Source organism: Calonectris borealis, chromosome 3 (assembly GCF_964195595.1).
Source record: "Calonectris borealis chromosome 3, bCalBor7.hap1.2, whole genome shotgun sequence".
Taxonomy (NCBI): domain Eukaryota; kingdom Metazoa; phylum Chordata; class Aves; order Procellariiformes; family Procellariidae; genus Calonectris; species Calonectris borealis.
The window spans coordinates 106,912,592-106,939,188 of NC_134314.1; the positions used below are offsets into that span (position 1 = coordinate 106,912,592).

The 26,597-nt window shown below is 37.2% G+C and overlaps 1 protein-coding gene across 12 annotated transcripts in view; it reads right to left on the minus strand.

Moving 5' to 3' along the window:
* RAB3GAP2 (RAB3 GTPase activating non-catalytic protein subunit 2) overlaps positions 1-26,597 on the minus strand; it is a 49,664-nt gene that overhangs the window by 22,762 nt on the left and 305 nt on the right. For 2 of the 12 annotated variants that reach the window (XM_075147106.1, XM_075147118.1), the window contains exons 2-14: positions 15,586-15,653; positions 14,749-14,829; positions 12,165-12,288; positions 10,507-10,588; positions 8,282-8,329; positions 8,101-8,176; positions 7,852-7,953; positions 6,630-6,729; positions 3,958-4,056; positions 2,964-3,112; positions 1,887-1,966; positions 1,694-1,783; positions 769-908 (exon numbers count right to left, since the gene is read on the minus strand). In XM_075147106.1, coding sequence (XP_075003207.1) covers positions 769-908; positions 1,694-1,783; positions 1,887-1,966; positions 2,964-3,112; positions 3,958-4,056; positions 6,630-6,729; positions 7,852-7,953; positions 8,101-8,176; positions 8,282-8,329; positions 10,507-10,588; positions 12,165-12,288; positions 14,749-14,829; positions 15,586-15,653 — 1,239 coding nt within the window. Of the gene's footprint in view, positions 1-768; positions 909-1,693; positions 1,784-1,886; positions 1,967-2,963; positions 3,113-3,957; positions 4,089-6,629; positions 6,730-7,808; positions 7,954-8,100; positions 8,177-8,281; positions 8,330-10,268; positions 10,288-10,506; positions 10,614-12,164; positions 12,289-14,748; positions 14,830-15,585; positions 15,654-26,597 lie in introns of those variants that run through there. The other 10 variants (XM_075147107.1, XM_075147109.1, XM_075147111.1 and 7 more) reach the window with 10 other exon arrangements.

The window sequence follows — 26,597 nt, forward strand, 5'->3', positions numbered from 1 at the left end:
GAGAAGGAGAACGCACAGGGGAAACATGATTACTTTAGCTATTACACTGTTAGTGTGTCGCTGAAGTAGCTGCTATATTCATGACCACTAATCTTCTGAATTGGTAGTGTGGGAGAGAGAAAGCTAGAGATTTTCTACCTGTTCTTAAAACTTATCTTCCATCTCCCAAAAAGCTGCAAAATTTTAATTCTATAGAAAAAATAAGTTGTTGTAACATTAGGTATAATTACAATTTGAGAGCTTAACATCTGCATTTTTTTTTTAAAAAGCCATCAGTTTAGAAGAGACTGAACACTCCCTTCTTACACAGTCACCATGACGAAATGAGAATCTAACAAGTTGTATATCTTCTTACTGATTTTTCAAACTTCTGTTTATTTTCTCAGCAGAATTAAAGAAGATACTAGAGCTTATCAAGAGAAAAAATCTTGGAGAATAGAGCTAAAGCTCTTCCAAAAAAATTATTAGTCAAAAGTTTTCTGTTGGGATACAATCTGTGGGGAAAAAAAAAAGAAAACAAAAAATCTATACAATACAAACTAACCCGACCGAATTTTTACTATAGGCCATATCAGTATTTCAGGGGTCGGTACAACAATACCCTTATGGACTTTATATTACATCTGCCTTTAATATTTGGTTTGTAATAACACAATGTACTAAAGTCTTTCTTAATAATGGAAAAACACTTGGAATTCTAAGTCTAAACATAAGAAGCCATAGTATTTTGAAGAATATTATTTGCTATACTAATATACACTATCATACCTTTCCACATGCGAACTGCAAGTCCTCTTGTAACATCCAGTAAAATAACCCTTCCAAAATCATCTGTTACTGCTGCCAAAGTGTTACATGGAGAAAGACATATCCTTTCACCATGGCGACGAGAATCTGGAAGTCCAAACCTTAAAAAAAAAAAAAAAAAAATCAAGCAAAACCACTAGATACTCTGGTTACTATTTCTGAAGAAAAACAGGTATCTTACAAGAACTAAGGTTTCTTTTTTTAGGGTAACATAAAGGTATGGGTAAAATTAAGAGCAAAGTATGAAAAAAGTTTTTGTGCTGTCTACTGGGAGATCTCGTAGGTCAGTTAAAGTCCTACTGAAAACCAAAGTTCAGAAACTAGGATAAGCGATTGTCTTGTCATGCATTGTCAGGCAAGGACCTCAGAGCAGTGGGTTACTTTGTAAGTCCTCCCTTATTGCCTACTGGTCTTGAGAATACTTTTAAAAAAAAAAGTATCAGGAAAAACAATCAGGAATTAATTTAGTCTCTTATCAGCTTTCTTGAAAACAATCCGTTGTTCCCATTCTCCTCTCTCCACAATCAAACAGGATACCTCCTAATTTTTGTGAGGGGCTTTAAACTATCTTAAGCAGCAAGCACTTCATGTGGCTTCTTTGAAGCTCTTCAGGAATGATATTTGTGTACTTATACTGTCATTAAACAGTGCACACTGTTCTTTTACAGTAACAACGAACCCACACACTGGAAGTGAGAGATGAGTAATTTGTCCAGAATGATAAATTAAAATGAAACAAAGCTTAAAACAAATGACCTGCAAACTATCATCACTGCTTCAAGTCCAGAAAAATAAACATGTTCATCAATGATGCACCTCTCAAAATAATTCAAACAATTAAAAACATAAGAGATTTAAAGCAATTGAGACAGTATGTAAAACTTACCTCACTGCCAATGGGGTTGCAGGTTCAACTTTTGGTTTCTGTTTTTGAGCAGGTTCTTCTTCATGTTTACTCTTCCAACCAAGCCAGCCACTTGCAATAGAAAAACACATTAGGAGAATCATACTAACGGTCCTAAAATCCTCAAACTATTATGTAGCCAAAAATAATTAAATGTAATTTTTTATGTCATTACCTGGCAGCATTAAATAATGCTGAAGTCAGTTTACTTGCAACTGCTAAGGCAACGTGAGACAACAGTGGCTGTGAGCTACCCTGAAAGAAAGGAATAAAGTGTTTAGAAAGTCAAGAAATAGTCAGCTGTGAGCCACCCTGAAATGAAGGAACAAAGTGTTTAGAAAGCCAAGAAATAGTTCTTACACTGAACTCAACTGCAGAATAGTTTTTCAGGCCTCCTATGGACTTTCAGCTCAGAAAGCATAGCTTTAAGACTCTGCAAAATTTTAATTCATTGCCCCCAGAAAAGCCATTCTGACATCTCTTTACCATTTCAAAATCCTCCTGCAAGTCACTGGCAGCTCAGTATGTTTGTCTGCAACAGAAGTTAAAAAAACCCTGTGTATGATTTATCATGGAGAGTTAGCTGGTGTATGGCTTTGGCATCCTTGCAAATATCAACATAAGCAGTTTTTTCATAAACATATTGGAAAAGCAAGTACAAAATCAAAATTCCAATTCTAGCATTTTCAATCAACTTTCAATCCAGATAAGGACAGCACACATGTAGGGTCTGAACGTACAAGCTACACAGCTATCTTGCCATCCTTCTCCTCCCATACAACAGAAGACAACGTAAGTGTGCTACAGGTGTCATTAAGCATAAGTTGCAGTTTTCTTCTACAAATAGTAGTTCCACTATATGAAATCACCACAGTATATTCAGGCCATATGTGTACGTGATCAAAGGCCAAAGGCCTCCAAAAATCCCTAAGATGCATGTTTACATAATCTCAACCTCATTTTTTAAAAAAACTTTACATTACTTAATTGGCAATAAATTAACAACGGAAAAAAATAAAAAACTACTTGACTATCACATTCATTTTAAGACAAAAACTAAAATTTCTCATTAGCAGGAACCTGTGGTAGACATTACTATCACATCTACTCCAAATCATTCCAGTTTCAGAAGATCAAGAAGAGGGGAAAATGTCAGCACAAAATGAACATAGTAATACTTCCAAAATACCCATACAGAAAGGAGAAAGATTAATTATTCAAAGTTTCAGCAAATCAGCTTTGTAGTACATACCTCCAGGGCAAAAAAGAAACCAGTGAAAGGATTGGATCCAACAGTAACATACTGAGACATAGCAGGTGGGCTGTTTTTTATAGCTGCATTATATCCACCTATATTGGATGCAGTCTTCATTTGATCAAAAGGAGACAGTGTCATGATGCCTAACAAAAACATTAAAGTGAATGTCTTATACTTTCAGAACAAAGGTATGCAATTGCTCTAAAAGTCTAAATATATTCCTGCCTTCTTGACTGACCAGCCAACATTCAGAGGGAAGGGAGGAGGAGCAGCTTTAACCACAGAAACTCCAAAGAACACAACAGAAATAACCTAATGTACTTAGGTTAATTATAAAGCATAGTTGATTGGTTTAGAAGAAAAAAAATTCAGCAGAGTTCAGCAGGAAAAACACATCTACCAAACTCGCTTCAGCTGCCTCGTTAGCCACCTTCTGACCTCTTACCTGCTTTTGTGAAAAGGGTGGAAGAGAAATGAAGCTTACTGTCCCTCAGATCTGCCTGTCTGACAAGAACCTGGGCTTCTGCAAATTCCTAAGGAGTAAAAGTCTTTGAGAGCCTAGAATCAGTTTGTCTTTTGTGGAAAGGAACAATCTCAAATTTTAGTTTCTTTATGTGCTAGACTCAGGAAAGACCCATACCAGTCTTAGCCTGCCTGCCAGACAGTTCTTTAACCTGGCAGAAATGGGAATAGCGGCATCTGATCTAGTCTCTCTTGGCTGTTTCTTACCAAACAAGAGAGGACAAGACAGCTACAGCTGAAACATCCTTTCTCCCCTCACATGGAGAGGGGAGGCTCAATCAGACTAGAAGAGAAAGTAAAATATATTTTTGATGACGGTTAATGAGGTCATTCACTACGACAGCCTTCTCCCACTATTTATTTCTATCCAGCCAGTACCACTAAGTGCTCTCACCCCAAATTTAACAGCACGAAAACATTCAGTTTCATTTAAGCCAAATATTTGAAATTAAACAGAAATGCTTACCAATACTAGCATGGTCAAGAATTGTGTCCACATCTTGCAAACCCCATTTCTTATAAGCTAATGGTGGAGGCTGAACATTCTCATTGCCAGATGCTGCAGCTGACAAAAGTTGATAAAACACAAAAAAAATCCTACTGAGTAAAAGACAAAGTAATAACATAACAGAGGAGAAAAAAAATTGATGCAATCTGAAGCCATAAAATAACCTAGTTTTAAATTAACATACATTTAAATACCGTTTGAGCGAAACTGGCCTTTTGAAATACATGAATTCATGAAATTAAAACATTTTAAAACTGAATAAAATTGCACATGATACTCCATTACAACTATATTTTGTGCTTGCAGAGAGCTTTGTTTTACTAGTCATTTATAGTTTAATATTCTGTAAAATTTTAAAACGCTACTACAATTTATTTCTGTGGTCTGGGCATGTTTAAGTGGTAAATCCCCTGCCAAAGTACTTGCAAAGTCAGCACATTCACTAGATATGTAACAGTGTGAGGTAAGAACAGTGGTAAAATTAAAGCAATGATTGAAACTCTTCAAAATACCTATTACAACAAACATAAATGATCAAGAATGAAAGAAGATCTAGCAGTCTGGCTGCAGATACTACACTAGCTGTAAGTACTTCTCTGCAAATGGTGATCATCTCTCATTGAAAGAGTAGAGCGTGTTATGGTTGTGAAAATAGATGAATATTTCTCATTATAGTGTTTATCTCTCTTATTTGTTGCATGATTCACATAATATCAGTTTTTAAAGTTCTGATTTACAAGTTTTGCTTTCTCTTACATTCCATGGAAATGCTGCCTTTTCATTAAGAGGATAAGAATAGGCATTATTAGATAGATCCAGGGAACCATTTAGCACAGCAGATCAGGATCTGAACACAGCTAAAACCAGATGTCTAGGGAAGAGTATTAAAACAAGGACACATATCTGATGCTTCCTCTAAACCAGCTTCTAAAGAGACCTTCTCAGCCCAAGGTAAGCTCTAAGCACTCAGTAAACCTCCACAGCTTTCTTCTCCACTTATTTGTCAGTTTCCGTCTGAGCCCAAGCAAGCTTTTAGCATCCACATCAACCTCAGGCAAAGAATTCTACAATTTAACCTCACACTGCATAAACACCCATCTACTTTTTCTTTTGAATTTACTATCACCTAGCTTCATTTCATGCCACTTCATCCTGAACTGGAAGAAAGAGTGAGCAATCCGTTCCCATGAGCCATCCCCATATGATTCAGAGAAGAGCTGTCTCATCACAGTAGCATTTCTCAGTTCTTTACCACTCATCCCTCCTATGTGAGATTCAAGCCTTAGTTTAACGGTGCTGCTCTCCCAACAATTCCTAATGCTGTCATGCTGGCAGATCTATTGTGCTTCCCACCTACACCCAGCCTCATGATTGTCTGCTGAGGTGGCCTGCTGTAGAGGAAACAAGAATCTGACTAATCTGAAGTTCAATGAGAATAACCATCAGGAAATTCAGGAGAACAGCAGCACCTGTTTAACATTTTATCTTGCAAAACTGCAACAGCCCCATGCTTGTGCAATCCACCACACAACACTGTTAGGTGCTTCTCCTCTCCCCCCAGGAAATTGACCCTGTTTCTAAATTAAAGTATAAACAGGCACTATACTAAAGGAACAGGATCAAAGGCTGCACAATCAAACAAGGTGTCAAAAGCCCTCACGCATTAACACGAAGAAGAGTGACCATTACCAATGTCATCATCACAGCATTATCCCTTCCCACAAAGTCCTTACTGGGAAGAAAAGCATTTCACTGACAGACAGTGAAATCAGCATCCTGACATGCTAAGAAGCACCTTAGCAGCATGCTGTGGGTTAACCCCCGCCGGCACCTTAGCACCACACAGCCACTTGCTCACTCCCTCCGATTGAGATGGGGAAGAGAATCACAAAGGTAAAAGTGAGAAAACTTGTGGGCTGAGATAAAGACAGTTTAACAGGTAAAGCAAAAGCTCTGTGTGCAATCAAAGCAAAATAATGAATTCATTCACTACTTCCCATCAGCAGGCAGGTGTTTAGCTGTTTCTAGGAAAGCAGGGCTTCGTCATGCATAACAGTTACTTGGGAAAACAAATGCCATAACTCTGAACATCACCCCTCTTCTTCTCTCCCCCAGCTTTTATCACTGGGCATGACATCATATGGTATGGAATATCCCTTTGGTCAGTTGGGGTCAGCTGTCCCAGCTGTGTCTGCTCCCAATTTCTTCTGCACCCCCAGCCTGCTTGCTGGTGGGGCAGTGTGAGAAACAAAAAAGGCCTTGACGCTGTGTAAGCACTGTTCAGCAATAGCTAAAATATCTGTGTGTTATCAACACTGTTTTCATCACAAATCCAAAACACATCACCATACCAGCTACTACGAAGAAAATTAACTCTATCCCAGCCAAAACCAGTATACAGTATTGTGGTGAGAATGTACGAGACAGTCAATGCTACTCGGTCAACTTGTGCTCCGAGAACATCTTCTGTAGAGGAAGACATTTCCTTGTATACAGTAGATGCCTATATATTAATGGACAAGCAAGGATCAAATTCCACCTTGATTTGATATTTAACAAACTTAAGTAAATTTCATGTAATGTAAGTACTATTAACAGAGTCAGAAATAAACATTTCCTCTCAAACGTACCTCTTGCTACCTGATTGCGACATGCACGAAGGGACTGAAAGAGGCTGAAACCATCGATTGTCACAATTGCTGCTGGGTACAAGATACTTAGTTCTTCATTCTGTGAAAGAAAATGAAAGCAAGGAGACACAAAAAAAAAAAAAAACCAAAAAACAAAAAAAATCACTATTACTGTTGTAACAGCTTCTTTTCTAGCTTTTATACCATTAACTACATGAAGATGAGTATTAGATCCAGAGAGTTAATATCTAACAAGCCCCAGGCAACAGAATAAGGCAAAACTACAGAAATTCAGTATTAAACCGACCAATATATGAGTAAGTTATTTAGGCACATAATTTTATATTTTTATCTTCTTTCAATGACTTTTACGTTTGCTTACTATATTTTATGTCTTAGGGAGAAAACACAAAAGTTACAGCAGCTTGTGAAGGCCACAGAAGAACAGGTTTTTCTAGAATGCAAGCATCAAGGTTTTATGAGCCAAATTCTGAAATTGGATCAGCGCCTGAATTACCACTTGGGCACAATAAATGCTAATTTGGTGCTATAAATTCAAGACTCAAATTCCTTAATGCTTCTGTATTTCAAAACTGATCTCAAAATGTCATGCTAAATTACATGAGCATTTGTATAAAGCAAACTTGGAAATTTCTGTAACTTCATTAGTTTTCTGCATAAAGCATGCCAACTCAGCCAAGAAAGCTGGCTTTTCTACTAAATAGCTTGAGCTCTACAAGAGCCTTCTCTGCAGAAATTACTCATAACGACATGCAGGTTCCTAGCAGTATCTCCTATACAGATTGTTTTCATTTTCAGCTATCTTCTCTGTGAAATAATTAAGATAAGTTCTTATGAATGAGTACATATAGCTCTTGGCACCTGTCAAGTTGCATTTTCTCCTTTCATCCATACATTATTGTATTTTGTGCACATTAATGAATAAACAGGAAAGGAATGAAGCCTTCCGTCACAAGGTTATCACAGAGAAACATAGAACAAATCTACAGAGCTAACTAAATACTCCAAAAAATAAAAAGAAATTCTGAATCCTCAAACTATACAGGCATGAACACTTCTAGAACAAGAAATCCAGAGTTTCTTGTTCTAAGGAATTGTCCACCCATCAAAAACTGGTAAAGGACATAGAGGATTCACAGAGAGGACTCCCTTCCATACCCCATAACACTGCCACTTCGCTTTTGAAATAATCAGACAAAACCTGTTCTGTGACACCAGGATGCCTGGGAATTTCATAGGTTCTGCACTTAAGCTGTAGGACAGGATCTTCATTTAAAAGCTGTGCAAGAAGCAGTACTCCACTCTAGAAGAGAAAAAATAATAAGCATGAACATTTCTGTCCCTTTTCTTACAGAAGGCAAAAAACACTACCTGCAGAAACAGAAGTTTTATAGAAACAAATGTTTGTTACAATAGTTTGCTTGTGGGCCTGCCATGCTGAGAAACATACCTCGGTGTAAAAACGAACATAGCCAGAGGTGAAGCCAACAACAATGCAGGTCCAGTCAGGACGGCCTGTGGAACTCCTGTTTCACAAAGATATACTAGAAGTTAAAAACAAATTCTGCTCTAAGCTGTAGTATAATGTAAGGGTACTGATGATGCATATACGTAAGAATATCAATCCTTACCTCTTCTGACTTGCCAATGGGATACACAATACACTACTCACACATTCACTAGAAACAGAAAAATAAAACTAATAAGCGTATTTTTTCTCCAGTTGTGAAATTTTGCTCTACACAAGAGATCTTGCTTAGTCAGCATTTTAATATTTTAACAATATATTAATGCAGCACACAATTTATCAAATTCATACTAAAAAGGCAAAAAAACACCCTTTCATTTTAAAGACATTTTCAATTACAAATTCAAGAGTGCCCAAATAGATTGCATGAGTGCTTATTACACCTTGTTAATGTTGTCTTTCATCATTCACAGACTAATTATTCTGCCAGTACTCTTCAGCAAAGATTTAAGCTAAATCTCATGTACCTAAAAGTAAATAATTTTTTCTGATCTATAATGATATACCAAGAACAACCACTTTTTTTTAAAAAACAACTGAACTATACTTATCAAAATAAATTTTTGAAATACATTATGCAATTAGGTAGACTTTATATCCATTGCATTTCACCACTTTGTAATTTGAGAGCATTTGAAGAGCTAACACAGTCTTCCCAGTTAATGCAATAACTGAGCATCCTCAATGCATGGCAGACAAAGCATGCAAAAGGCAAGCAGATGAGTAGGCCTCAATATCTCAAATCAAAGGTTATTTAATTGTTACCACGATAGAAAGTTTTACACTGTCTGGGGAAACAGACGCAGTACAAAGGTTTTATGCAAGAGCACATGAATTCAAGACGACATCCCAAACAGCACTTAAAGCATAAATGCCTGCAGAACTGTTGATTATTTGCATTTCAGGTCACCTCCATTCCCCAAGGAGTGATTAAATAATCAGGCTAGACAATTACAGAAAAAAAGCTTTCTAAATGCAAGTCTGACATGAGTTGCAATTCAATTACAACTTCAAAGCAATGTTAAATATTCTAGTGAAATCTCATCTTCCAATAGCAAAGCTTAGCCACCACAGAACGTTATCAGTTGAAGGCAAGTTGAAGTCTTTCAACAATCTGACAGTAATTGCCATATTTACACTTCCACAGAAATAGAATCCTCACCTACAGGAAACACTTGCAAGCCTTAAATCAAGATGTAGTGAATATAACTGTGTCTATCTAAAGAAAGCCACCTGTTCCGTATGATAGTGTCTCTTGGAGCTGTAACAGTAGTAAGAAACCAATCCCCAAACAGAATTTCTTTTCCTTTTTTTTTAATAAAAGATGACAGGATAATTTCAGTGGTAGCGTGGGGAGAGAAAACTTAGAGATGTACATAAAACAGTTCAAATGTGTGGCAGCAGCAGGTTTATAAAAAAAGGATTACGATTTTTACAGATTGGAGAGAGGCTGATTAAGTCAACACCTCCTGCAGCATAACTGAAGGTTGAGGCCAATAGGGAGCATGTTCAAAGGCAGACAGCAACCCAAGGCTGCAAACTTAATAACGAAATGCAAAATACTCTTCCATATGGGAGATTCGAGAAAGCATCTGTCTGGTTATTTGAAGACAGATCGAGCAGAAATACTGTATAAATACCAAATGTATGACCAAAGCAAATTTTCCAAATCCACTAAATGCCTTGGAGCCCAAAACCATTTCTAAAAGTGACTGAAACATGTAAGAGGATATTTACAATGGAGGTAAAAAATGAAAAGCATAGATGAAATTCACTGCATCTCAAAAGATGAACACTTTTTCTATCACATAAATGTTGCTCACTGGTGGAGTGACTTCTTGATCCGAGGGATGACTTTATATCTGCTTGAGGTTTTGAAAAAACTAAAAGTATTTCTAAAACAACTTCATACATTTCCAGTTGCAACATCCCCTAATAAGACTTCATCTCTACTATAAAAGTAGATTTTCAAAAAGGGTACATATACTTTTTTCTTCCTTCTAGAACAGGAACATAGAAAAAGCATGATAACCCAGATCTATTAAAATGTCTACATTATATGCAAATACACTGATTTGCACACACAGTACCTCTGTTAATTTGTATGAACTTGTCCTGAGATATCACACTATGCAAGAAGAGTGACCTTTGCAGACATTGTTTCTGATCACCCAGGTTACTCCATTTCCGTTTTCAACATTAAAATGCATAAGACCATGAATGCACTTGGATGAAAGCAAAAAAAAAAAAGGACAAGTAAAAAGCATATGCTACTAATTATTAAACATGAAAATGACATTTTAATCACAGTTGCATTCCAACACCTACCCTTCTTCAACATTCAGAGAGCCACTCCAGCCAACAGCATATTGCATCTCCTCTTTTCCCTTGTCACTGTGCTTCCATTTAGCTGCCATTAAGAACAAAGACACCATCTATAAAACTGTAATGTTTTGCATCTCACAGATGTAGTTCTATTCCTAATCCTTCTCTTCTGTATGATACATCCTACCACACTTAGATTAAGTACAATTACAAACCTTGAAGGCCATAAAAATAACACTGCGTTGTTTAGTGACTTCTCTAAAGAACTCCCATGTTTTCTTACAAATTTACATGGAACAACATACTACTGAAATTCTGAAATGCCTAGTTTCGTTTTAAAAGATTTAAAAAGTAGTATCTACTTCATCAAGTTTTAAAAGGTTCAATTAATGAAACAGGGATCCTTAGGAGAAAAGTACTAAGTAAGGGCAAACTTCTGGGATGATTACTGAAGATGAGCTTAAATAAATAGAAAATTTTAATTTTTAACCCCCGAGAAAGACATGGGAATCCTACATTAAATCTGACAATTTTTAATCATCCCATCATAATCAAGGTTAGAAAACACTTCACTTTGTTATTCATGGGGTGCTATTACAGATGACATTTAATTGTTGAATCATCTCCCAGGTGCCAATGGACAACTAAAAAAAAAAAAGTTAGTGTTGTGTGCCGTTTGTCTGGCACATAAAACCTGAAACACAGGAACACTTCTGCCATTGTGTGGTAAATTGCCACTGTGCAGTTCAGCAGAAGCAGTTCTCCAGCAGGTGAGCTAAATCATCTCCTCATTCTTGATCCAATAGGAACTTTCTGAGGAATATTGCTATCTTTTCGCCTTCTGTGAAAATTTAGTGACTAACCTACATCAGTTTTGGAATGCACTACTTTGCAGAGAATGACACATGCAGCATAACAACTCAATGCAATCTGTCTAATTATGCAACTCTGAGCTTCAAGAGCCTGTTTTTGTTTTAAAATGGTATAATATTCCCCATTGTCAGGAGGTTTCCCTTCATCACGTGCCACCAACTGCAGCTGTTAATAGCACCACCACCCTAGGCCACAGCACTATATAAAGAGCAGCTGGCTGATCAGTGTTCATATATTACGTAGGGTACCTTTAAAAGCGTTCCGAGACCCCTGCTTTAGAGTAAAATATAAAGCCACCCATTCTTCAAGATGGAAAAGAATTTTCTATCAAAGGTGGAAATCTTAAAAAACAATCCACCTCAATACTTCCTCCTCCAAGTGACACTGGCTCAGTTAGCTCATTTTTTTCAGGGAACAGAAAAATAAGGTCAAATATTTCTTAATGGCTAAAATTAATACAAAAGCTTTGTTTTGCTTATTGAGCACAATTAATGTCAATATTTCTGAGCATCTCAAACAACTGGGTAGTTATAGTACATTTTTAATTATTCATGATAAAATAGTTTTCTCAGATCAAAATATAGCTGAGAAGTAAAGACAAAACAACTTACTTGCCAAGCAATACCTAGAAAATGCATGATGTGTACTATAAAACACTCCAAAATTCTTGAAGGTACGACTTGGGGGTAAGCAGGTGGGGCGGGGTAGGGGGGGATGATGATGACACAATCTTGTCCTGATTACTATTAAACGTACTAGTATATATACTTAGTCGAATGTATACTTACGCACTAAAAAGACTGCTTTCTGTTCATTAGCTATTACCATCAAGTCATTTGTTGGTGACAACGACAACACACAGTCCTGAAGCCAGTAATTTCTCTGGTTCTTGGATGTAGACTCCTCTTCTTCCTACAGGTAAAGCTTTAATCAATGTATGCAACAATTTTTAAACACAGCAGCACTTGCAAGATTCCTAACAACGTTTTGGCTTGCCTTCAATACCAGCACCAAATGGACTATTATCTAAGTCACTAGAGCTCCAACTTGCATGAAAAGCCATGAGAAATGCATCAGCCTTGCACTAATTCTACCTGCGTCTTCACAAAACAGAAAACAAAGTAGTACTCATCACTAACTCTACTCCTCAAAATCTTCTCCTTTCACCAAAGAGATATTAAAAGAATGAGACTTGAAGTTTTATTATTATTGATTAGAGACTGGAAATAATTTCTTTAGTTATTCTCATTATAATCCATACTCAAAATAAACAATTTATCCAAGCTTATACACTGACCAGCATTGAGTAAATATATGCACCTATGAAGAAAGTAACTAAGCTGGCATTCACAGCCTTATGGTAACGTGCAACAGGATATCATCATGTGCCTTCCCACAACAAGGAACTTCACAAAGAAACAAATTCAAACTACGAAGTGCCAAATTTTAAGGGTTTAACAACGGGTAAGTTAGATACCATCATTACGTATAAAAGCAAAACAATTGCATCTTTTTTCCTGCTGAGCAACAAGCCAAATATTTGACTGAAGAAAAAACACAGGTAGCTCCTGCTAATCACAGTTCAAAGGCAGAAAGTAGGTAATAGGTTTTGAGCAGAATGCTACAAGGTCTCTCAGAGATGCTACTCCTGCTTTCTTAGCTCCATCCTCTTACCTTGATCACAGCAATAAAATCACTTTCCCCTGTCCACAGTCTCCATTTCCACAGCCACATATCCAATCCTACCTCCTCCTAGCCCGCCAAAATACTACTGCATCCTCTAGTATCTCAAAGCAGCTATACACAAAAAGCCCAACAACTGCAGTGTGATCATTTTCTGATCTGTGCAATTTATTCTGCTGTAATAAAGCTGCATGTACACATCTACTCCAGGCAGAAAAAAAACTGCAGGAAGAATTTACATATTATACTCATAATCGGCTATTCATTATATTTATTTCCTTTCGTATGGTTGTACTGTAAAAACAGTCACTTTGTGCACAAAAGAATACCCTGTACGTCCATCATAAAGTCTACATTAGCACAGTACAAACATTCAGCTACCTATCTTTGCCCACACTATGACTTGCTTTCTGCAAGACGACATCCTATTTTCGTTTTTGTCTGTCGATGGATACCAAGTTCTATAGCAACACATTTTCCCTAATTACTGACATTTTTCAAAACTTTATAAAGAGGTGATGAAGTTGACTGGGATACTCGTAACAACTTTAACTCCTCATGACAGAGATCAACGTATCGTGTAAAAACACATAACCAAAACCCAAAGAAAATCCTTTCAGTAATTTTTAATGTAATAATTTTCAAACTGAGGAAAAAGAAACAGAAATGAAAGGCTTCTCTAAGGATTAAAAGGAATTAAAATTATATCTCAGAGAATTTAAATTAAGTTATCCGCTTGCATAAACAAAGAACTTGAAATCTAAAGACATAAAATATGGCCACCTCATGTCAGTGAAAAAAATAAGCTAAGAGTTAAAACAGGAAGAGCACTGAACTTGTCAAAAGAAACTACTTTAAAAGGTGAAAGACAGAATAATTAAAATCAGCATTTAAGACAGGATTTCAACATCACCATCCCTACAATACCTAATCAGTTTCATAAAAAGATACTTCACAGAAGAAAAGAAAACTTTTTTTAAATTTTAAATCTTTTTTTTTTCTTTTTTAATTTTTAATGCCTTCTCAAAAGTTGCTGTGTTCCGTGAAATAGATACTTGTCCAGGTGACTTGAGTAATTCCAAGAAAAGATGCATTTTACACCAACTATAATGCAAATCAACCAACAGTTAAAAGTCTTAAAAAGGGAATTCATTGTTATATTATACTAATAATTCTCAACTCTGTGCTAGACTGATGCACTCATTTTGGTGTGTGTTCAGACATAGAGACTCACATATTTATATGCTTCTACACAGAACAACCTGTTTACGGTGGATGACAGTTCGTCCTTTCTGAAGAGTTTCACCTGGAACCACTAGCAACTTTAGAGGAAAACAAGCAAGCAGAGAAGGAGGTCTTTAGCAAGAAGGGTGTGAACTACCTGGCAGAAGAGTTTGACATTTTAAAGAGTGAAAAAGAAGACAATTTCAATTTAGCAACATCTGCTGGTTCTATCAAATTACAACATAAGTAGTAAACGAAGCATTTGTTCTCCTCATTAAGGAAGTTATAAACTTTACAGCACATATTACAAACAAGTGGCCTGAGAAATACCCTCATTTCATGGCAATTATAGGGGAGCTGAATACCCATCCTATTTTAAAGTTTTTATACTCTTGTTATTCCCCGACATAAGCGTCAGTGATTCATCCCTGGGAGACACCATGCTCATTTCAATTTCTTTCTCACCTCAGCCGAAAAATCTGTTTCCCTGCTGAAGTAAGTAGTTACAAGGATACCGCCCAACACCTTGGGCGTACTTCCTGCATACTGAGACAAAGACAGCAGATAAGAGAGTTTTGTTAGTGAGGTCTGGATTCCCCTGGTCTACCCCCTTAGCTCTCCAACAGGGAATTAATCAAGCAATTCTGTTCAGATGATTCATTCAGGTGCAGATTATTTCTGCACAGACAGCTTCCCTAGCATTTTACGCAAGTCAGCTGGCAGCTAAGCTCATCCTTACCAACAATTATAGACTAGCCATGTTATTCTTAGTTGAACTAGTTGGACAGAGGGAGAGCAACTTTAAAGAGCAACTGTGCTGCCGCGTCCTACATACATAATTTGATTCCTCCTGTAACAACATCCACACATCACAACATACGTGATCATTAGAAAGATGCTTGTGTCAGTGGTTCACGATTTAGGAGTCTTTGATTTATATTAATTCATGGTAGATTATTGTAACTCCACTGCCACGTCCTACTGTCTCTGGCTAGCTATAGGACAAAAAAAGATAGCCCCAGCTGCAGCAGCACAGAAAGATGTGTGTATACTCTAGTGAGAAAAAACCTACAGAATACAAGAATGTGAGTATCACAATAGGGAACATCCAAGCTATATTTAGAAACAATTATAGGAGCAAGGGACAAACAAGCAGTCACATTTAAAACACTGGTCAAAATCCTTCTTGCCCAGATGCTAACTACATAGGAGGAAAAAAAAAATATACCACACACACAAACAAGTGGAAAAGTCTTTTAGAATAGGCAAGTTAGCAATGAAAACTCACATATATGAACTTACAGATTCTTGTAATTCTGCTTCATCCCAGGCTCCCCAGCCACCATCTTCCCAGTTTGTTGATTTGCCTGCTTTAAGCAAAAAAAGATTTGTCACATGAATACAGCACAGACAACGAAAAACACAATCAAAAAGAATTGCTGGTGGTTCTTTTCCTTTCCCCGCCAATGTATTATAACTTCGTTTATGGCAGATACTAAACGAGTTCTACAGAAAGAACCATGAAGTGGTAGAAATGGCAGTTGTATTTCTCTGTATTTACTTCCATTTTTGACACACTGGAAAAGTAGTAACAGAAGATGTAACCTAAGTACAAATTGGAAACAGGTGTAACAACACCTGTGTCAAATTAATTCTGACAGACTGCATCTAGAACTGAGGGCAAGTAACATCTTACAGTGCCTGGTACAACACATCATTGATCCTTCAACAGGGCCTCTCTGCACTTTACTAGAACAAATTATTCAATTAAATTTGTCTTTTCTCAGTTTCTCCACAGCCATTTCAAGAGAGCCAAGACATGTTTCTAGTTTTATACAGCAAACTGAGGCAGTAAGGGCATAAGATGCGGAAACCTCACGTGTCCACTTGACAAAAACTTTACACGGCGGGTACAGAGACCTAAGACCTCACTGCAAAATTTAAGCTTTAGCTTGATTTATCTAATTGTTACTACTCCAAAGACAACAAAAGCCCCATCTTGTACATATCAGGCAGCTACAGAGGGAAAGTAAGGGGACAGCAGGCTCTCTCCAACTCTCCAGGACTTTATGTACCTGTCCCAGATACCTCACTAACTGACATAAGACGACTTGTAACACACCACAAGAACCACATATGCACAATTTTATAAGAAGTAGTATTTCTATACATAAGTAAAATATCTTCCTCTCCATAATGATGGATTTTGGATTGGTTTAAGTCAATTGCAGGATCAGCTAGTAGCAATGTAAGTTCATTTTAACAGGACATGGAAATTCATCTATGACAACAAAACACCTGAGCCCAGGACAATGCAGATCCCACCACCGCTCCCAAAGCAGGCAAACCAAAAGCTGAAGCTGTGGCTTCTGAGGGGAAAATGAGCACAAGGACCTTTGCTATTCATCTCTTTGCAAGACAACATAGAGGAAAATTAACGAGACACTGATCAGTTTCAATTATGTCATTCAGAAACCTCAGAGAAACCACAACCTTACAAATTACCTCAAACGCCTGAGAACACAGAGATTCAGAGACAGGCCTACTTTTCAGTTGTCTTATAAGAGTTAATATATTAGTCATATAAAAAACATCTGAAATTCCTTCATCTAAAAATACAGAACTTGATGTGAATGTAAAAGCCTATGCAAAAGGTAATTATGCACAGGCATTTAGTAGTAAAAGATGTACAAATCTCAAACACCACCATCATTGGGACCCTCAATAAGTCAATAAGCATCCCTGTAGTTCAGTAGAAAAGCCAAGCACTAACATGAAATCTGAAGCAGTAACATCACTAAGACTTCAAGACTTTTCCAAGGATTTCTTTCAAGTTTTTCATTAACTGATGTCACGGCTACATTTACTTTAGAAGACGTTTAAATGCCATGTCTCAAATGAGTTTAAATTTAATTTTAAGCAAGCAAGATTTTGCCATTTTTGATGGTCAAACAGTATGGATAAAAAGGTTTGTATCACAAACACTCCAATTTTATTTGGTCTAAAACTCTGGTTCCTTTACCACCAAACAAAGCAAGGCAGAATCCAGGACAAGAAAACAGAAACCTGTATTCTGTCTGTTCAGGCAGATTTTTTAACTTTTGTATGGCTAATGAAGACAAAAAAACTTCAAAAAAATATTTTTGCTTAAGAAAAAAACTTTCCACCAATGCTGTTGAGAAGGTATTTCACAAGACTGTAGAAGACAAAACACCCACTCCATGAATAATCTTTGTTAAAATTGAAAGGTCTGTACCATCTACAAAATGGGTGAGTCAGCCAGTTTTACTGCATCATCATCAATACAGATCTGACTGCACTGTTACTTCAGGCATAACTATATCAGCAACAAGCTTCCAAGGGTCATGGTCTCATCTTGTATTTGAGATTGAGAATTTTGCAGCGTACAAATATATAAAGGAGAATCATGGCAAATACTTTTGCATATAAACTGCAAGAAGAAAGCAGTAACTAACTTCAAGGTTTAGTTTAAGATAGCTAACAAAATTGTACTTCTGTTTGCATTTTATTATCTCAAAAGGCAATAAAATCTCCTTCCTATAAAATTCACAGATGAAAGAAATCTGTCAGTGTGCCACAGTCTGGAGAGAAACATAACCATTTCCAAGAAACACAGCTGGGGCCAATGCCTTCCCCTACAGCATAGAGCAGACCAACCTTTCCAAGAAACCTCAGCCACTTCAGTTCTGAGACTGAACACCCAACATAAGACTTTAACTGTGAGGATTCTTGCTGCCTCTTTGTGAAGAGCAACATTTCCATGGTTTTTGTCATCTTCTTCAGATAAAGCCAGATCAGTCAAAAAAGGATGGAAAAATGAGATAATGGTAAGGCACCATCCCACTGATGAAGCTGCAGAGATCTTTCACAACTGTGACCTGCCCTGCAAAGCCAGCATCTCCTCCAGCTTACAAGGGTTTACAAGCTTGCTCCTTCCACGTTGTGTAGACTGCCCCTGCATGCGCTACTCGTGTATTTCTCAACCCCCTGCATGCATTCTTTCCTTCTTTCCATACATTCATTCTTAAAAAAAGAAAAATTAAATTAAAAATAAAATTGTCTCCTTATCCATTTCATTCTGACACTTCACCTGTGCAATGGCCGGTGAAGCAGGGTATTAAAAAATAGACAACTAATCTCTGAAACAATGGACAGAGAAGCAACAGAGGGATACACCTGCAATACTTTAACTCAAACCACACTGTTATTCACCTGTGCCAATGAATTACAAAATATCGCTTGGAAGCTGTCAGCTTGCAGAGACTTTTCTATCCACCAGCACCTGACAGTGTTGGTCAAGTGAGAGATGACACAGGATCTAAATTCTGTCTACAAGGAAGATTCTGAAGAAATATCCCACCGTTTTCTTTAGTAACATTACAGATTAGAACTAGCGACTGTGGAATGAAAGACATTATCTAGTAACCAATACTTAAACAAGCACTAAACAGTTCTCGACTTGCAACATATTCATTTTTTCCAGTCCACAGTTAGGAAAAATCAAGCTTTCCTGTGCAAATCTACATTTCTATTCATCTCCATCTCTGCCTAGTAGTAGATTTCTGGTAAACAGTTCTCCCTATTCTGATAAAGCAGCAGCGATATTCAGATTTTGCTTTACTGCAGAGATTGCAAAAATAAAAGTTCATCTACTGGGTCTACAAGAACCACTTCACTCTTTAATTTGAAGCACATAGCATTAAAGCTCCATCATCGGCACATCTGAAACTTTAGAGCTGCTTTAAATGCTGCACATTTGCAGGATTGGTGATAATGTATGAGAAAATTCATTTCAAGCATACTTATCACAAACTTAAGACCCAAAAGAATGATTTGTACTAGTAAGCACGTTTTGTTTAAAAAACAAGAAAAGAGGAAAGAGAAACCTTAGCAACAGATCTAGACCAATGAGGTCTAATTCGCATTTAACAGGTCAAATTCAATATGAAAGATGTTACTCAAAGACTTTCTCCCCAAATCGCAGAGTATCTCTCTGAGCGCAGAAAACTGCCAGTGTCCTCCCTTCCAGAGCATCATGATGACTTGGGGCAGGTAGCAGAAGCCTTTCCCTCCTACCCTCACCTCTAGGTTCCAGCTCTCTGCAGCAGGTACCAAAGGACATGGTAGGCATCGGCTTGCCCAGAAGACTGTATTTGCCCAAGTGGGAGAGCATGTGTTGAAAACTGGACCCCCAAAGCCACAAAGGTCAAACTATCCCTACCTACATAGATGCAAAGCTTTAAAACAAGCATGCTTATGTTCATAGATTATTTTTCAAAATAGGTAAGAAAAATTTCAACTCATACACAAGCCAATAATCTGTCCTCAACAGCTTTTAGATTACTGGCCATAAAGTATCGAGATGCATCAGCCAAAAAACTATTTTGTACACTCTTTGTACATACAAAAATGATAAAACCAAGTCATACATCAATTTGTTTCATATCTTAATGTACTGGGTTTGGCTGGGATAGAGTTAATTTTCTTCATAGCAGCTGTTATGGTGCTGTGTTTTGGATTCGTGATGACACAAACACACTGATGCTTAGCTATTGCTAAAAAGTGCTGACGCAGCGTCAAGGCCTTTTCTGTTTCTCACACCGCCCTGCAGCAAGTGGACCAGTGATGTGCAAGAAGTTGGGAGCGGACAAAGGAGAGCTGACCCCAACTGACCAAAGGGCTATCCCATACCATGCGATGTCGTACCCAGAGATAAAAGCTGGCGGAGAGAAGGAAGGGGGTGACATTCAGAGTTATGGCGTTTGTTTTCCCAAGTAGCTGTTACACATGACGGAGCTCTGCTTTCCTGGAGATGGCTGAACACCTGCCTGCTAATGGGAAGTAGGGAATGAATTCATTATTTTGCTTTGATTGCACACAGAGTTTTTGCTTTACCTATTAAACTACCTTTATCTCAACCCACAAGTTTTTTTCACTTTTACCCTTCCAGTTCTCTTCCCTATCCCACTGTAGGGGGAAGTGAGCAAGCGGCTGTGTGGTATTAGCTGCCTACCAAGGTTAAACCATGACACTTAATTGCATGCGTGTAGTTTGTTTGGTTTATGACCTTCCAGCTTGTTTCCCATCCACGCTTTAAGAATTTGTAAGATTAAGTAACACTGCAAGAAATGTTTGCTTATTAAGTGCAAGAGTTTCAGATTTTTTTCCATGTATATTTACTGCAATTCTGATACCATTGGATTGCATAATTAGTGAAGAAATAGAAGCAGTTTCTTTTTTCTTCAGGCCAAGGAATTTTAGAAATAGCTTAGAATCTTCTTCTTATTCAGTAATCATAAGCCATTTATTTCCAAAGCTCCTCCAACATGGAGACTGACAAATATATTAGGTTGTTTTGCCAGCATTACTAGGAAGCCCCTTTTGAGACTATCACATTTGTTTTCTCTTATCACTTCAGACGACGGTAAGTGGAAAAAAAAAGATGACACTCAAACTAAGTTAGTTCGCTATTTTTTCTCTTCCTTTAGATGGTCACAATTGCTTTTAACAGAATAAAAGATTACTAAGTTAAAAATAATCCAGGTAGTACATAGATTCTTTAAAGTAATGCTGCAATTTTCCATGGGTTACAGTTATAACTTAACTCCAAAAACAAGGTCTGAGGTACCACGTGCGGGGAGGGGGAAGCTCTGTGATGCTATATAGCACAGGAAACAAATGAAACAGATTATATACAAAACATAGTATTTCAGATTTCTTTCAGGTGCAAGTGACAGCTTAAGTTATAGTAAGAAAGAAGGAAGTCTATCCAGTAAAGGAGGTGCTAAAGCAGCAAAAAACTCAGGTGCGAAGACAATTTGGATAAAGTACTCTGACACCATTCTATCATGTGTGTTGAGAGCATCTAATTTAGTCTTCCCCGTATCTCAGAATCAATTAACAATTACAGATGTAACACAATGCAGGTACAGTGCGTATTTTTATGATATTTTATGTGAAAACTGAAAGAAATTAATCTTAAATGTATATAATGCAATTTGGAGAGAGAGGATCTGATTAAAGAGGCAATAAAAAAGAGCTTATCAGCAGACTCTTCAATAGGAATATACCAAATTCAATAAGAGGGATACAGAAACAGTTAAGAAGAACCCTACTGTTAAATGCAATCTAGAATTTGATTTTGTAATGTTTTTTTTAATTTGTAAACTTGTTTGCAACTCTGAAATAAAAAGCCTGGCCTTCTGTATTTCTGAATTAAATTAGTTGATCCAGACAAAGCAAAGCGTGCAAGCACAACTCCAAAGATGTTGTTTAGAGGAACTGGGCTGAAGAGCACTTTTCAGGATGCTGTCAATGTAACAGGGCTGGATTTTGGAGAAGAGTTCCTTTGCCAGGCTTAAGCCATCATTCTCACTGTAAAAAGAAGCAGTAAAGTGACCCCTCATAGCTCTGAGCGACCCCCTAAATCAGGGGGTTGATTTTTTCTTCCCCCTGAATAAGCAGCAGCATCTCAAAGCTGTGCTGTGCCACACACCACTCTGAAGTGACCAGCTCACTATCACAGATGCAGGTATCACTGCTTGGGAACTCCCATGGACAAGTATGGTTTTGGGTTTTTTTCTTATTAATTTCATTTAGGTAATGGGAGATAAACACATTTGGGAACTAAAAATATCTGCACACCAGGAAAGTACTGATTTTTTTCTTTCATATTAATGCCCCCAAAGTTTAGCTAGCAGCAGTCCTACCTGGCTATGTCACTGAATTGCTGTCATCAAGCCTATCAAATATTTTAAAACACACAGTTCAAGCTCATAGTCTACTAGAAGAACAGACATACATCACTTTAAATTAATAGTAGTTAAATTCCTCTAATTATAAAGATTATAGAACATGTTATGTCTTTATTGCTCAACTTTCTGTTCTTTTCAGTTAAATATCCATTAATTTCTTAATGCTAAAATTCTGTTATGCCTGTGAAGCTTTACCACATTTTGCAAATAAGATGGATTTTTTCATTCATGTGTATGTCTTACTATAGACAGTTGTATAATGGAGTTAACTGTTACAGCTGTTTTCTGATCTAGCCAACATGCATCCCAAAACATCTTCAACACAGCAAGCTGCCAAATTAAATGTAATGCAAATACTTCTATTCCCAGTATTTGCACATTTGAAACAGCAGTTTTCAAAGCCACTTAGATATCACTAGGCTCAGGCTGCACAGAGGATTTGTGCCTCATTATTAGCATTAACTTCTCCCAAGAATCTTAAATTCTCATCCTTTATTAGTCCTGTTCATTAAAGTATGGAAAGGCATTCAATCCCTTTTTTTCCTAGAGAATAAAGGAATGGGAATTCCATATGAAGCATATTTAACCACTTTACTCCATAATACCGTTTTTATTTATTTAAGCTACATGAGGCAAGATCCACCCCAACACCTTTTATTCTAATATGTACAATTAAAAAGCAGCTATATATTTGTATCACTACAGATCAATGGTCACCTCAACAGTCTATGAACGTTTCTTAAGTTATTTCAGCTTAACATATGATTGCATAACGGAAGCAAGGAGAACGACATGAACCCTTCCTTCCAACATTTCCCGACCTGGGAGGAAACAGACACCTGCAGAACTGACTTTACAGAAGGTTCAAAGGAGAAGGACGCCTTTTTTTTTCCTCCCCAGTTTACCAGGCAAGTATATCCTTTGCACAAACTAGACAAACTGTTGGGCTACAGAAAAAGATTCAGTGAAGTTGTAGTCAATAGGATACTTTTCATCATCTTTTTCTAGTGTTGAATGTGTTTAAATGTTTACCTGTACAAAGGAAGGAAAAAATAATCAAGTTCCCTTAGAATAAAAATGCAATTTTTTTTTTAAAGTCAGTTACCTACATATGTATTTTTAATATACGTAGCACTTTGATAAGCCTTTCAAATTAAATTTGAAATTGACAATCTAGATTAACTTATTATAATTAAATGGAATATGTCGCTATGACATATGACTAGGTGAGAAGGTACAGCTTTTTTATTCATACTAAAGGCATCTAACCTCTAACTTTTATTAAAGTCACAGTATCACATAGTGATATAGAAATGTATACTGCTTGCATTTTCAGAAGTAAGCAAATTCTTTTCGTTTATACTGTATCTACAAAAATGCTTTTACATTAACCACCCTAAATTGTAGTGAGGCCAACAGACTCACAGAAAATATTTTCGTTAGAATGAAAAAATGACCAAAGTTAAAACAGCAGAAAAAACTTCTCTGATCTATAACTAAGAAATCAAAAGAGAGAAGACCTATAGCTTCTAACAAAAACCCCCAAACGCACACACTGAAGATCCTGGAGGCACCTTTTCAAAAACATTTTTTAACCCAAATCTGACAGGAGCTTTTGAAAGATTCTACTAAGCACCTAAAACATTAAGTTACAACTCAAAAAAAAAAAAAAGTAATCAATTTGTTAATTGAAGTACTCTTTGTTTAATAAAAATATTTAATATGAACATGCATTTTCCTAAGGTAGCCAACATTTTTTATTTAACTATCAAGTTCAAGTACTAGTGAAAGAGTTTCCATACAAATGCAGCATAACTTTTAAAAAAAACAAACACACAAGAAAAAATGGTAAACAAAAGGCGCCAGTTCTCCAGGTTAAAATAAAAAATACTCATGATTTTGACATGTGTTTATTAAGCTATGTTTGTTCACATATAAGCAATTACATAAATATTAAGTTTAGTACAAAACCTGTATTTGATAGCAAATGAAATATTTTCTTTGTTGAACTTATCAATAAAAACAAACTACCCATTAGGTTTTTATCCCTAAAGAGTAAAAATATAAAAGCAGGTTAAAATTCAAGTTTTTAAATGTACAACTTCAATAAACTACTCTTTTAAAATAGTACACTCTGCCAATGGAACAGTTTTTACTAAAGCATTCCTTGATAAAAAAAAAAAACATTTCTTTATATCCTGCGTAGTTAAAAATATTTTTCTTGGCTCTTTGTGCCATAAAATGCAATACGCAGCTTAACTATTCAGTTTGCTAGGCCACAAAGTAGCAGCAAAGCAGATTTGGAGAAACAAGTGCAACAGGAAGAGAATCTCCTGCTCCACACAGCCAAATCCATTTTTTTCTAACTTCAGATACCTCCACAATTTACTTATTTCTAACTTAAGATACCTCTGTAATTTGTAACAGTGTTCCCCCCTGTCAAGGATGAATGCACTAAGGATTTCTGCTTCAAAATTATTAGTTTATAATCACTTACAAGTTAAAAGTCACTTTGGGAACTCTTATTTGCTTACATTCATGCTCATTTATCCCAAACCATGAAAACAGCTGTGGTATCAAAAAATTACAGGCACAAATCCAAAAGATTTCAAAAAGTCTAAATGAGCAGTATTTTGAAAAATACTCGATTCTGACACTCTGCCTTGATGACTGAATGAGCAAATATAAAAATAGTCCAGAATACAGCCAACTCATTAAAATGGAAGAACAGCACATTTTAGAACATGTATCTTCTTTGCTTCCATCATTTTTGTGGTTTTACAGCATATTAAATGTTTTCTCTCTTTACAGCTGCCATTTGATAAATCTACTCCAACAAAGTATCCAAAAGTTATTTTACACAAAATTCTCTCACATGTACCATCAAATACAAGAGAAATATTTTAATTTCTTTCAGCACATACTTTTAGAAACACAAACACATTACAATCTTGCTTTTATCTTCAGTATTCAAGAGGCACTAACAGGACCCTAATGGTTCCAGAAACCCTCCTTTAGATACAGATGATATCAAAAGAAAAGCCATGTGGAATCTGTATGCATTTTTCAGAGCATTACTGGAGTCAAACAACAAGAACAAGTAGCAGCACATTATTGTTTTCTACCAAAAGCTTTGGACAATGAAGACTGGCTGTATAAAATTCTTCCAGAATTACTTTCTTCCACGTGCGTTTCAATAATAAAGTAAATTAAATTCAATCCTGAACACAAAAAGAAAGCAATAATAAAATTTAACAACATGCATATAGAAGTTTTAGTGGTAAAGTTAATTAGGTGAACATATAGTGTACTTTAAAAAACTTTTTCACAATTGTTGCATCATATTTTTACCAGGACCTGTAGCAACGGAACAAGGGCAAACAGTTTTAAACTGAAAGAGAGTAGATTTAGATTGGATATAAGGAAGAAGTTTTTTATGACGAAGGTGGTAAGACACTGGAAAAAGTTGCCCAGAGAAGTTATGGATGTCCCATCATTGCAAGTGTTCAAGGTCACATTAGATATGGTTTTGAGCAACCTGGTCTAGTGAAAGATGTCCCTGCCCATGCAGGGGGATTAGACTGATAGACTTTAAAGGTCCCTTCCAACTCAAACCATCCTATGATCTCCCCCTTTTTTATTTCCCCACAGACCTTTTAAGTTTTTAAAATAAGTGCCTTGCTGCTTTGTCTCACAGCTCTGTTTACAGTTGAGAGGACTTTACAAGCATCCTCATTAACCTCTTCAAACACTTTCCTTCCATGCTATTACCAGAAAGCCAAAACATCAGCCAAATATCGTTAACAACATACAGGCCAGTTGCATTTCCCTGTACTGTCTAACCTGGGCACGATCTGTTGGTCCTTCTTCTCTGTTGAGAACACAACTTCCGTGCCAGACAGCTCAGCTTTCGCTGTGCACTGCCTCACACAACAGAAATGGGGTCCTCAACTTCGGACTGCAGTTGCTTTAAGATTTATTGCCTTTTAATTTAAGCTGCCAAACTAGCTCTTTAGTATATTTTAAGTGCATTTTGCATTATTAGACAACCCTGCATGCACAGCGTTTGCTAACTTTACTAGAACATCTTCAGACAACTGCGCTCTCTTAGCGAGAAAATTACAAACTTCATCTCGAAGTCTGGGGCACACAGGGTTTGTGGCCAAAGAGCTTCACCTACGTCCTACCGGCTAAGGACCCACACCTGAGAACACCTCAAACTTCCGGACGCCAGGAAAACCTGAACTGGCAGGTGAAGATGTGGCACCTGCAGCAGGACAGCCACCCTTTACAGCCTTTTATCACAGTAACGATGCCGAGCACTCAGCTACCCGCGGTGACCCCCTGCACGCCCCTGGCACACCCTTGAGCGGACAGGGACGGTTAGGCAAGCGGGGACGAACGAGCCCAGAACCCGGCAGGCAGCCCCGGCTGTGGCCACCAGGCAGGGGCGCACGGCCCCGTTGGGACAGGCCCCCGTCGCCGGGCGGCTCTGTGCGGGAGGGTCGAGAGTCCCGCCGCACGGAGCCCCGAGGGGGC